Source organism: Tachypleus tridentatus, chromosome 9 (assembly GCF_004210375.1).
Source record: "Tachypleus tridentatus isolate NWPU-2018 chromosome 9, ASM421037v1, whole genome shotgun sequence".
NCBI lineage: Eukaryota > Metazoa > Arthropoda > Merostomata > Xiphosura > Limulidae > Tachypleus > Tachypleus tridentatus.
In genome coordinates this window covers 99,007,030-99,021,613 of record NC_134833.1, presented here as the reverse complement: position 1 = coordinate 99,021,613, position 14,584 = coordinate 99,007,030, and the positions used below count along the sequence as shown (strand labels likewise).

The 14,584-nt window shown below is 36.2% G+C and overlaps 1 protein-coding gene across 5 annotated transcripts in view; it reads left to right on the top strand.

Moving 5' to 3' along the window:
- Positions 1–9,226: 9,226 nt before the first annotated feature.
- The window catches only part of LOC143225854 (sorting nexin-14-like), a 106,095-nt gene continuing 100,737 nt past the window's right edge, over positions 9,227–14,584 (top strand). For all 5 annotated transcript variants that reach the window (XR_013014108.1, XM_076455989.1, XM_076455987.1 and 2 more), the window contains exons 1-3: positions 9,227–9,395; positions 10,630–10,698; positions 11,766–11,820. Coding sequence is in view for 4 of the 5 variants with exons in the window: in XM_076455989.1 (XP_076312104.1) it covers positions 9,256–9,395; positions 10,630–10,698; positions 11,766–11,820 (264 nt within the window). In the remaining variant the exon portion in view is untranslated. The remainder of the gene's footprint in view (positions 9,396–10,629; positions 10,699–11,765; positions 11,821–14,584) is intronic.

Genomic DNA, 14,584 nt, shown 5'->3' with positions numbered 1-14,584 from the left:
CGTAGTCTTTACAAACGTTTTTTATATTACCTATCTTTCTTTGTTCGAGTGATTTATTTTTGTATCAAAACACACTATAGTGTGTCTTGTATCCCCCCGAAGAAACAACAACAACAAAAGCTACAGGACATATTATATGTTATTAACAAAAGTTTATCGATATTCCACCTTCTGTAGATCGGGCACTGGTAATCCAGATTACCACATATTTTCTGTGGTTGTGTTCTACTGCATTTTTACTTCACGTACCAAAGTTCCAGGCAATCCATTGAAAATACCTGAGATATAACATTTCCAATTTTGATTAAGTTTCTTTTTTCTTGGCATCAAAAGTACGAAAGATTTTTTTGATAGATAAAATACTTAACTCCTTGATGACGAGAAAACCCACTTGTAGAGAAAAATATATATGTAAAAATGGCTGGTATGGTGGATAGAGAAAGCACTACGTAGAAGAGCGAACAATGTTTCGACCTTCTTCCGTCATCGTCAGGTACACAAAAAAATACACCAAAAAACATGACGATGACCGAAGAAGGTCGAAACGTTGTTCGCTTTTCTACATTGTGCTTTCTCTACCCATCGCCCGGCATGGCCAGGTGGGTTAAGGTGTGCGACTTGTAATATGAGGGACGCGGGTTCGCATCCACGTCGCGCTAAACATGCTCGCCCTTTCAGCTGTGGGTGCGTTATAATGTGACGGTCAATCCCAGCATTCGTTGGTAAAAGAGTAGCCCAAGAGTTGGCGATGGGTGATAATGACTAGCTGCCTTCCCTCTAGTCTTATACTGCGAAATTAGGGACGGCTAGCGCAGATATCCCTCGAGTAGCTGTACGCGAGATTAAAAAACAACAACAAACAAACAAAATCTCTACCCATACCAGCCGTTTTTACATATGTAAATATGCTTAACTTTTATAGATTTTTTTTTTAATTTGGTACATTGATAGATTTTTACAATCTACAATTAGGAGTCTCATTTGGTGTAAGTATAAGCCACACGTGCAAGGTTATTCAATAAAAACTGCTCAAATTTAACTTAAATTTTTAGCACATTTACGCAGGCCCGGTATGGTTAGGTGGTTAAGGCACTCGAGTCGTAATCCCGCCCTCCTGTAGCTTTGCGCGAAATCCAAAAACAAACAAACACTTACTTCAAAGCTCAACTTCAAAATACATTTAAAACTCACTCTGATCCAGATATGAATACATATTTCTACAATAAAGTCACCAACCATATACTAATTTGAACCAATTTTCCCAATAAACATAACTGAGACAAACACAAGACCTATCACAAACTATGAAAACTATAAAAACACGATTCTAACGAAAGAAATATCCCTACAAGAACTACTTGAAGCAATAAAAAACATAAAAAACAAATCTCCAAGTGAAGATGAAATACAAGCCATCCTTCTAAAAAATGGCACTCCGAAATTGTTTGACCACCTAAAAACGTTTTTTAATCTCTCTCTATCCTCAGGATACATCCCAGTTTCTTGGAAGCTCGCTTATATATTAATGTTCCATAAGGAAGGAAAACCAGCAGATACACCTAGTAGCTACCGACCAATCAGCCTGACCAGCTGTATAGGCAAAACTCTCGAAAGAATAATCAGTAATAGACTCTCCACATTCTTGGTGATAACATCAAAATTACCAAAAGAACGAAATGGATTCAGGAAATTTAGACAAACGACAGATCATTTAATTAGATTAACCGAAACTATAATAAATAGCTTTAATAAAAAAGAATGCACTGTCGCTTGCTTCCTTGATATCGAAAAAGCATTCGACACTGTATGGCACGATGGTCTAAGGTTCCGAATGAATGAAATGGGACTACCGCGTGGAATTATTCGCTAGCTATCTAACTTTTTGGAAAATAGAAAGTGTAGAGTGAATGATGAGGGTACATTTTCTGAGTACTTTACTCCAGAAGCTGGTGTCCCTATGGGAGGGGTAGTTAGCCCTATACTCTTCATCATGTATGTAAACAATATGCCATTGAAGAATCCAAATCATGGATTCTCTTCACAGTTCGCAGATCATGTGACAGTCTGGAAGTCACAACACCAACAATAGCAACCACCAACATACAACAGTAACTAAATAGAATAAGCTAAAACTGTCAAAAATATAGGATAAAAATAAACACAGCAAATACACACAGCTAGTAATTTTACAAAATTGACAAAACATAAAAATCAACAGCCAGAAATATATATGAACGGCACACTACTTCACACTGCCCCATCGGAAAATTTTTTAGGTCTAACCTATGATTCAAAATTAACTTGGATCAATCATGTCAACAAAATTAAAAATAAAGTCTGGCAAAGAACTAACTATGTTAGGAGTCTAACTGGCAAAAACAGTGGAGCATCTACAGACAATATACTACAAATATACAAAATATATGTTAGACCAGTAACAGATTATGCAGCTCCAGCATGGGTAACTGTAAGCAATAAAATAATTAAAACCAAACTACAAAAAAAAACAACCAAAACACACTCCTCACAACAGCATACAGAGTTCCAAGAACTATATCATCTCAATTCATTCACAAATATTCGAACATACCAACCATACCAGATAGACTCCTACATAGTACAATAACGTACTTCGATAAGAATTGGATGAAAAATGAATTACTATGCGAACTAGACAGGTACCTCATACATGATGAAGTTAGTCCTAAATATCTCTCCCCAGTCAATTTATATTTTAAACATAAATATAAAAATAGATAAATAAATAAAAATAGTAAAAATTAAAAAAGTGCCACCAACAAACTTGACATTCTGCTGATAGAGCAAAATAACAACCATATATGTACCACAATACATGGACATTGCCCTGAAAATGATCAGAATAATATTCAGTTCACTCTGACCTAAAAATAAAATAATTACAAATTTCAATACTGCAAAACCACATAAGTACGGGGAGGAGGAAGAGGCCAAAGAGAACCTGATTTGTTTGTTTTTGGAATTTCGCACAGAGCTACTCGAGGGCTATCTGTGCTAGCCGTCCCTAATTTAGCAGTGTAAGACTGGAGAGAAGGCAGCTAGTCATCACCACCCACCGCCAACTCTTGGGCTACTCTTTTACCAACGAAAAGTGAGATTGACCGTAACATTATAACGCCCCCACGGCTGGGAGGGCGAGCATGTTTGTCGCAACTCGGGCGCGAACCCGCGACCCTCAGATTACGAAGCGCACGCCTTAACGCGCTAGGCCATGCCAGGCCTAAGAGAACCTGAACCTCCAGGGTATGAACATATCATACCCAAACACCGAGAGAGAGAGAGATAGAGCGAACTTACGCAATGAAGTCACATGAGCTATTAGTCTAACATATTTACTACAGCTTCATGCAAGAGTAAATTGTTTTTAGTTTTTTTTATAATTCGAATTAAAAACGGATGATTTAGACCAACAAAACTATAAGGAGAAAGGGAATAAAGATGTACAAGTATTGATCAGGCTAAGCAAACTATATTAGTACTTTATAGCTCAAGTTTTCAAAACAATCATACGGGTGGACATTATTATTGATTGCTAACTTTTTAGCACATGTGTACTACGTGTTAAGAAATTTTCTTAATTAAAGAGCGTTTAGCGACACTTGATATTAGCTTAAACAATTAGCGTAAATAACAATGCTTAATGTGGTTGTTGTCAATGCATGAGTGTGATGACAAGAAACTATTTATATAAATTCCATGGTGTTAGGTATTAAAGAGTTATTAACACTTTTTTAGACAGAGAAAGTTACCACCAAATATTTTAAATTATCTACTTGGTTCTGTAAAGTAAAGGTCTGTTCCAAATAATAGGGTTGTGATCTTTAGGCTATCGTCGGTTAGTATGGAGTGTCACGTACTTTATTATTATTATTATTATTAAGGCCTGGCATGGCCGAGCGCGTAAGGCGTACGACTCGTAATCCGAGGGTTGCGGGTTCGAGCCCGCGTCGCGCTAAACATGCTCTCCCTCCCAGCCGTGGGGGTGTATAATGTGACGGTCAATCCCACTATTCGTTGGTAAAGGAGTAGCCCACGAGTTGGCGGTGGGTGGTGATGACTAGCTGCCTTCCCTCTAGTCTTACACTTCTAAATTAGGGACGGCTAGCAGAGATAGCCCTCGAGTAGCTTTGTGCGAAATTCGAAAACAAACAAACTTTTTTATTTGATGTGTATTGACACAAATTCATGGAATATAATCAAATACACCTTAGCTTTGAAAACCCTTGAGCCAAACTTAAAAGAATTAAATCAAAACTGATGGAGACACTTGTGGCACTGACTATAATTTTCATAAAACGTTCATTCATTAGCAGGGGCGTAGTCAGAAATGGCCATTGGGGGTTTAGTTTGCGTGTTCGATGCAAACGCCGCAGGCGCGAAGCCATGCTAGGGTTTAATAAAAACATAAAAGAAAAGCCTAAATTATGCATTCTGAGACCACCTTTTTGGCAAATTTCAGAATGGCACACTGAGGTGTTTGTCTTATTTTTTTTAATCATAAATAAATATATAGGCCTATATATATAATATATAACTTAAAGTTATCAGGCCCAGCAAAGTAGGCCTACAGTCCTGTCATCAACATATGAAATATAGAGTCAGTCAGGAGAGTGCAAAATATATGTAGTGTCTATAATCTGTATTCAAATATCATGGACAGTGTATGTTCAGATTCCCTGGATTTCAAGGATTAACTTTACAAATAAACAGTGGGTGGCACCGTGACAGGCTGACAGCACCATGGCACTAACCTATTAACATTGGCGCCATCTATAGTGATCAGTCTGCAGCAGCCAATCATGTTGAATCAGAATTGTCAACTGAATTGTCAGAGTCATCACTGTGGCCTTCTACCAGTGCTGCCACTACCACCTCAGGTCCAGTCTGGAACATTGGAAATTACATTTCTGATGATGTCAGCATTAATAAACAGGTAAGTCGACTTCTCATTATATTAATTTTGTATTAAAAATCATGCAAACACTGGTAAGTTTTAGACTGAATATTCATTGCTGCTAGTGATTGTAGGCCTACAGTCACAGGATGTTAGGCCTGCTCTGTGAAGTACAGCTCTAAGCCTTTCTCTTCAAGGTTATTGTACTACCATAACAAACTTTCCTATGTGCAAAATAACTTAATTAGAACTATGTCTTTCTGTTTCTTTTAGAAAAACGCTGAAACCAAAAAATGCCTCCTTGGAATGCCTGGAAGCCAGGGAGTGATTATGTTTACCCCAGTGTGGTCCAAGAAAGCTGCATTTTCAGCATCGTTGGCTTTCACAGTGAAGATGGCTACTCTACAGTCAACATGCAAAGGGTGCTTTCTGCAAGTACTGCTGTCTTTTTGCTCCTGATGGTGCTGGTGTTGGAAGCCAGAGATTGGGACAACTAGTGAAATTTCCATACACAAATTGTAAGAAGGCTGTTGAAGACTTCAAGGCGCATGAATTGAAACAGTACAACTAAGACAGCAAAAAAAGTTAACAATTTTCTACAGGTCGTAAACACCAGTTCATCTGTGCACTTGCAGCTTGATGCAACTTACAAGCAAGAAATTGAACAGAACCAGCAATATTTAATCCCTATTATTGATACTGTATTGCTATGTGGGAGACAGTGTTTAGCTTTGAGGGAAAAATATTCTGATCCAATGTTTGTTGGTGAAACTCATGAGAAGCCCATCAATAATGATGGGAATTTTCAGGCAATTTTGCGCTACAGGGCAAAGGGTAATGTCAAGCTTTCAGCAAGCCTTAAGAGTACAAAGAGGAATGCTACGTATCTGAGTCCTCAAATTCAAAATGAAATCATCAATGCCTGTAATACTCATATTCTTGATGCTTTGGTCAACAGGGTTAATGCTGCAAAGTGTTTCTCAATATTAGCTGATGAAACAACAGATATTTCAGACATTGAACAGTTTTCACTGTGTGTTAGATATTTGCATGCCAATGAGAACTCTGTTGCAATGAGAGAAGATTTTTGTAATTTATACCTGTTTATGATGTGACAGGCAGAAACTTGGCTGATGTTATCATAACCATTCTGACAAAATATGGTATTGACATAGCTAACCTGCGAGGACAAGGGTACGATAGTGCTGCCTCTATGAGTGGGAAATTCAATGGTGTCCAGAGACACATAACTGATAAATTCCCACTTGCACACTATGTACACTGCAGTGCCCATTCCTTAAACTTGGCAATTTCTGATGCTTGTAAATAAGTTCCTGTGCGAAATTGCATGGGAGTAATTTCTAGCATTGAAAATTTTCTCAGTACACCCAAACGAAAGCACGTTTTGGCTCTTTCGATGGAGAATAAAGCACCTGAATCGAAAAACAAGTTTGAAAGGTCTATGCCCCACCCGGTGGGTTGAGAGACATGACTTAGTCATCGTCTTTCTAGAATTAATGCATTAAGTTGCAGATGCGCTTGAGACCATATCAAGCTGGCAAGACAGAGATTCTGTCACGCAAAACAATCAATTGTTGTGTTCCATAATACAGCCAGAATTAATCATCACTCTACTTACCATTGCTAAATTGTTTTCCTTTAGATTACCTCTGTGCAACTTACTGCAGCAACAGAACATTGATTTTGGTGCTGTGATGCATCACGCAGAAATAGTGGAAGATTTCATCCGTTCACTCAGAAATAATACTGTGAATGAATTTAACAACATTTTCTGTGAGGCTCAAACTCTGTGTAGTGAGCTTCAAATTGACATCATAATGCCAAGGCAGGCTGAAAGACAGATGTATCGTGCTAACCTACAAACCACTAGCCCTGAGAAAGTACTTTTGCAGTGTTGTATTTGTACCATTTGTTGATAACTTTCTTTCACAAATATGTGACCGTCTGTCCAGTCACAAAATTCTCCTTACAAACTTCATGTGTCTACTACCATCAGGATTTACCACAGAACGGTCAGAACCTACAGCACAACAATGTGACCAAATTAGAGTTGGTCAATATATACAAGGCTGACATTGACAGCACTTCACTAGCTGCAGTAGGTGAGCTTAGGGTTTGGTACAAATCAATTTCGAACAACAGACCACATCCAATGTGCAATGCAGAAATGTTCCCAGTCATTTCTAGACTGTTGAAAGTATTTGCCACGCTACCTGTGTCAACGAGCTCAGTGGAGCGTTCGTTTTCAACTCTCAGAAGACTCAAAACGTATTTGAGAAATACCACCACTGAAGATCTATTGAATGGCCTGGCCTCATTATACATTCACTGTGATATTAAAGTTGAACCAAACTGTATTGTAGATGTCCTGGCAAGAACGAACAGGCGTTTGAACCTTTCATAGATATTCGATTGTATTTCTCTATTTCTGAAAAACTTGCACTATTAAAAGAGTGTTCAATCAGAAATTTGCATTTGACCATTTGTTGTGTGTAAAATTATCTGCCATGCAATCACTGATCTTTATGAAATTTTACAGGTGGCAACTGAACTTGTCTAAAAAGTTTGGGTCCATGGGTGGGTTAACCCCCCCCCCCCCTGGCTACGCCCCTGTTCATTAGTTTCCCCTCGGTGGACTCAGCAGATAGCCCGATCTGGCTTTGCTTTAAGAAAACACACACACATAGATTCATTAGTTAACTAGGCCGGCATATTTTACATTGTTTTTTCTTTCTTGTTTGTCATGGAGCACACAGCTACACAAAGGGTTATTTGCCCACCACAAGTATCGCAACCTGGTTCATAGCATTATAAATTCGCAGACATTACGCTGTGGTAGTGAAGAACTTACTTGACCTACCATCTTGATGCCTAAATGGAACAAATATTATTTACTTGAGTGACCTTTTGGGTCAAAATTGAACTGAAAGAAAACATATGATTTGAAAAAATTACATATTAACAAAGAGTATAAACATACAGTACCCACCATCATTATGCACAAATATGAACAAATGTTATTTACTCGAGCGACTTTTTGGGTAAAAACTGGACGGAAAGAAAACATATAATTTGAAAAAATTACATAATAACAAAGGGTATAAACATACAGTACCATACCGGCACTAATTTATCTTTTCATTTTAATACGATATAAATGGCCTATTATTAGGTCGCTCGATCTGCAATGTACTGATTGCGGCATCAGAATCTGTTCCTAGTATATGTTTGCCTTTTCAGTTATGTGGGTGCTGTAACCTTTCACTCAATCCCATTATCTGTTTGCCCCTGAAGAAGAAAGGTTTTACTACTTAAAAGCGCTTGGATTATTGGGTTTCTGTCATTTCATGTTAAGACTTCTTGAATCTACGTGTTTTTGTGGTATCATATTTAAGGGGAAAAAGTAGCCCAAGCTTTTAAGTACTAAACATTACTTATTCTTTCATACCATTTGTACGTAATCCCAGGCCCGGCATGGCCTAGCGCGTTAAGGCGTGCGCTTCGTAATCTGAGGGTCGCGGGTTCGCGCCCGAGTCGCGCCAAACATGCTCGCCCTCCCAGCCGTGGGGGCGTTATAATGTGACCGTCAATCCCACTTCTTTGGTAAAAGAGTAGCCCAAGAGTTGGCGGTGGGTGGTGATGACTAGCTGCCTTCCCTCTAGTCTTACACTGCTAAATTAGGGACGGCTAGCACAGATAGCCATCGAGTAGCTTTGTGCGAAATTCCAAAACAAAGCACAAGTCTAATCCCATAAATCTTGACAAATGGCACTTTTGATAATAATCTATAGTTTTAAATCATCTTTAGTGAAATAGATGTAGTATCATACAACAATAAGACTGATAATAATTCTAATGACACTCTTCTTTTCTAACTTAATACATGTTTTCAAGAATAATGTTATTTGGTTAGATTTTAGAGTAAAGCCACATTGGGTTATCTGCCGTGTTCATCGCGGGAAGTTAACCCCTGAATTTAAGTATTGTGATATCGTAAATTTACCGCTTTCCTTGACCAAGCATAATGTATAACAATGCGTTTAACTCTACGTTATTAGCAAGAACGTTTGAAGTAAAGTGTGATTGATCAGCTTTTGAAAGTGTTGAAATCAAAAGTACTAAACAAATATCTGTCTTATTATATAATAAATAAACGTTTGTTTATCTATATCGTTTACTATATGAATAATCCTCTTTAATACAATAATTAGAATTGATTGTTTTAAACTATGTCAATGGTTTTGGACTTCATAGAATGATATAAATCATGACCGTGCCATCTAGAATACACATATAGAAATATGGCAGAAAGTGGCGAAGAGGAAGATGAAATTGGTAACATAGCACATACATCGACAAATTTAACGTGTTTTGATAGTTTTTGTCTAATAGGCGGTTTTGGTGTTATACTATTATTTATTTTCTTTGTAATACTGTCGAGGTAAGTTTTTGTTTTGTTTGGAATGATTATAATTAATGCTATTAACTTAACAACTTAAGAATTGACTAAGTTATAAGTGTATACTATATCAATTCAATCATATAGTGTGAATATGATGTAACAACAATCAAACATACATTAAAACATTTGCGTATTCTGCTTGGAGTTTGCGCGTTATGTTAGTGAACGGCTTGCACTTGCATTTTAACGAGAACAACCGCTAAATTGAGTGTTGACGACTGAATTATATTACTCATTTCTGAGTTCCTTAGTTTTGGGGCAGAGTTAGATGGAGTAGCTGTTACTATAACAGAAACTTGTTTTAACTGAAAGCATAAAAAGTACAAAGTATTTTTAATTTTAATCACTCCCTAACTCAGAGTTGATACAAACGTGTTAAAGGTATTTATTAATCTGTGAAGCTATGCTTTATGATGCAAGTACTGGTGTATAACAAAGTTGCAGGTGTGATCTTGAGATGATATTCGAGCAAAACCTTTAGTAATATAATTTTTCTGGTAATAATGGTAGTAACTTTAATGGCAAAACAATGAAAAGGTGAATAAATACCTTTTGATAAATCTTGCCACTACAGTAAAACTTTTCTTCACTATCTTGAACACTTTGCTCACCTGTAACAGAGTCCAAGTCATTAAGTTACACTCTACTGAAGTGTTGAAAGTTGTCACTGAGCTGATCAGTAATTTTTGTGCAGTATCAGTATGCCACGGTTTGTTGGAACTTAAAGGATTCACTAATGTTACCTGTACATAAGTGCTTGCAAGTTTTGATTAAAATATTTAAAATAATAGAAATATAACATATATATATATATATATATAATAATTTGGAAATTGTAATTCACCTGCTGTAATTATTACTTTTATTTTTTAATTTCAATTAATTTACTAACTACAAGTGCCCATTACCAGAGCTTAAAGACTGTCATCTTTTGTTTTATAAGTCAACATTTAAGTTTAACAACTAATCATTTGATGGATTTACCAATAATGGAAGAAAATTATAAATATGTTGTATGATGCATCTGTCACATGTATGAAATTAACAAACATAAGGTTATTTTATATTGCAGAGGGTAAGAGCATTTGTAAAATTAAAAATAATGAACAAAAATCTTTTGCAAGTTTAATGTACCAGTAGAATTAAAAATTGTATACAAAATTAAAAGAATAAATAAAAAGTCATAATTTAATGTGTTTGAATTTTATTACAGTTTAATTTCATCACTGGTCCTGGTGGCATCTTTCTTGAGTGGTGCTATTTTTATTCACCTTATTCTCAGGTAAAGTGTACATGTACCAGTATAAAATTTGAAGGGTTAAAATGTTACCAAATGAGTTGATAACTTTGACTTCTAATTGTTTTTTTAAAAAATGACTAATGTTAGGTGGATATCAAATAAATTTGAGTGAAAAGTTCAATTAATATTAAACGATAATGACTGATAAAGTTAGCACAAACAGCAAGGATCTGTTTACAAACATTTAAACTAATAGAACTGTTAAAATGGCCATTGGGCTCCTAAAGAATGCCATTTGCAGGGTGTTTTTTTTTTTATGGAAGACTGTGAGATAGCTGAACTTTTAAAGTTTTATCTTCTATTTTAACAGGAAAAGATATAAGCACAAAGCTAATAGAATTTTGACTTGAATTTATAGGTGTTTTGATTACAGATCACAGCAGGTAATTATGTTCAAATCACTTGTTAAGTGTAATTTGCACCAGTGTGTACAGTTTGGGTTTTCTTATCTAAAAAGAATTAGAGGAAGGTTACTACAGGAATAATTCAAGATTTCTTTGTTTTTCTTGAGGAAAGGGTGACAGATAATCTTATTGAAATTTACACAGTAATCATGCAGACTGATAGGATAATGTTCTTTTAATTTTTTGGGCTGTATGCTGATGACAAGAAGAAGAGAGGAAATGTTTTAAGATTTGAAAAAGATAGGCTTGGGTCCACTTGAAACTTTTATTTTTTAACATGGTGATTGGTTTATGGAATAAGTGACTGGTCTACTCTGCTTTAGAACATATACAAAAGCAAACTATCATTTAAACCAAAACTTGTATTTCACTATCAATTCAAATAAGGTTCTTTTACATAGATACTGTTATTATGACTAAGAAGAAAAAAGTAATAACTATGCAGATTTCTTTCTCCAAAATTATCCACTTAAGGGAACAATAATAATTAAAGGATAGAGAAATGAATTAGGTAATTAAGAAAGTTTGAGAATATGGTATGCATTTAGTTTGATTGAGATAAGGAAAAGTATTTTATACATATCTTATGATAGACAATGTTGGTATTACCTAAAGTTTGATAAATTTATTTTAATACTGTTACAGATTTTGTGATGGACAGTTACCAAATGTCTTTATTCATAACATCAGGAAAACAAAAGTAAGTTGTTTTTAAATACAGACTTCTATTTACATATATCAAAAGAGTTTCCATGAAAGGTTTGATTAAAATTAATTTTTCAATGTATTTATACCCTGTGTTCAACATAAAGGACCAAGTTGTCCTTTGTTGTCCATAGGTTGTTGTTGTCTTTTCACACTCATCTTTGAGAAAACTCAATTTTAACTCACTCGATCACTACAAAACATGATGGTAGTTATTCTATGAGAAATATTTATGTTCATGCAACCTTCACCATCACATGAGGAATATTCTGTCATGCTTGTATTTGGAGTGTCTGACAAGGAGGACAAAAATTTGGACAGCCTAGCCCCCTTCCCCCAGTTACACTTCTCAGTAATGATTGATATCAGGGGAATTACCCAGACCTCCTTTACTTTTATTAGAATTAATTAATCAGGTTTGTGATGCCTTATTCATTATTTACTATTTCCTAGAGTTCTTAGTCTGCTCTCCTTGGTGAAGAATCTATGAGCTAGTATTTCATGTTCCCTACCTCACCTGATGTTAGGGTTCATGCATAGCATTTTGGAGATTCAGCTGAAGGCTAATATACCTCATCCACCTCGTACATCTGAAGATCATGTTTATGCATTTCATATATCTTCCTTCCCTTATCTTGATTCCCAAAATTTGGTATCTCTCATCACCTTATAGGGTTTAAACCCTAATGCATTGTTGAATTTCTCACAACCTCAATTTTCCCATAGCAGCATGATGCTGTGTGCATTACTGACTGTGCACTTACTGATTTAGGCAATAATTCACAAGTCTCCTGAAGAGGTTTCTGAATATGTTTGCTTCTTCTGTTTACTATAATAGCATTCTCTTCATGCTTTTCAGATGTGGCTGATATGCTGTTGGGTCCTTCTGGGTCAGGATGCTGTTCTTTTTTGTATGTTTACCCACTACTTCTTCCCTGTACTATGAACTACTTGTGCATAACACTTTTCTTTTTTTTGGGGGGATGCTTCCAAACTTATTGGAAGTCTGAATTGAGTCTTCTCATCTGCATAATTCTTCATCCTTGTTAGCTTCCCATTTATCCTCCTGTTCCTGTGCCTCCCTCCCCTTGTTTGACTGCCCTACCTTCTGTTGTTCATCCTTTCACTGTTGCCACTCAAAGACATTTCATGGGATTATAGTGTCAATTGCTTGGCCCCAGGTCCAGTGGGAGCCAGGTGTTTCCATTTTCACTACATGTGGACATCATTTACAATAGATCCATGGGTTCTACTAGTTCTTTTAGAAGGTCTGGCCCTTCACTTTTATCCCCATTCCCTGTTGCCTTCCCCTCAACATGGTATTCTTTTTCTCACCAGTGTCTACAGGAGGTGGTTTGGAACTTCAAAAAGAAGCCATAAATTTGGAGAACCAATCTGTTTCTTGTACCAAAAAAGACAGCAGATTGGCAGTCATGTATAGAATTGTTTCTCCTGAATTGTTTCCTGGTTGCACCAAATTCACAATGGAGTCTTACTTTACCTTTTGGGGGGATTTTAATCTTGGTTTGTGGATGACAAAGGTCAGCATTTTGGATGACTATCTGCTCATTCTTATCTCCCAGGTATCCTGGCATTTCCTCCTTTCTCTTTACCTGTTTCATGCTTTATCATTTGGCCTAACCTTAGTTCTCTTTGCCATCTGTTGACTAGTTAGGTTGTTTGCTTGACTGATTCATGCCAGAGGTTTTTGTTTCTACTATTGCATGGACGACTGACAACTTTTGGCTTCCTCTTAGGTTGAATTTGCTATACCTTCTTAGTTCCTTCTTTAACAGGCTGTCTTAGTGAGTTGGCTCCTCAAGATGAAGAAGTCATTTCTTACATCCACACTATCTGATTCATCTGGTTGTGTTTTTCACTTCCCTCATCAGTTAGGCTCAGCCTTCTCCCATCTGTTTATGGGATATGAAAGATGTCATTCACAGTCTATTGGCCTTCTTTTCTGCATGAGAGATTCTATCTTTTTGAGGATGTGAACTTCTATCAAAGCTCTCTCACCCCTTTTTTGCACCCATGTGCATCATCTTTGGTTGGTGTTACTCAATCAGTGAAGCTTCATTCAGGATCCTTTAGATCAGGGGTGGGCAACTCCATGTTATTCAGCAACTGCACTGCTTCACATCATCGCTGTTGTTGTGCCCTTCATCACTGCCACAGATTCTGCCCATTTTGTAATATCAGTCTGGTTTAGATGTTATTGAGTGTGCATTGTTTTGCATGCTCTTGCAAACATATTTTCATTGTGCAACTTTTAAATGTTTAAATATATTTTATTTTTAATCCTATAATATGGATAAATGGATAATTTAAAAATAAAAGAATCCAGATGATAGTGAATGCTCAGAAAATAAAGACAATTTAATTGATTCTGACATTACAGCCAAAGAGAGAATGGTGCATGACTGGAAAAACGTGAAACGAGAATTTAATGAAAGCTGGGATTTGAAATTTGCAGTGATTGAAGCAAATAATAAGCCAATGTATCTTTTGCATAATAAAGTTTTTAGGAATAATACAGTATGCAACCTTAAACAACACTTTAACAATTTTCACAATGAATTTGATGTAAAATTTCCAGGTGATAGCAAAAATCTTATGAATGAAATTAGCCTTCTGAAAGCACAACTTCATGAACAAAAGGGAGGCCTGGAAAGATTTTTATCATTAATAGCTAGCTATAAAGTAGCTTAGATTCTAACTCAAAAAAAGAAATCATTTTCTGATGCTGAATTAATAAA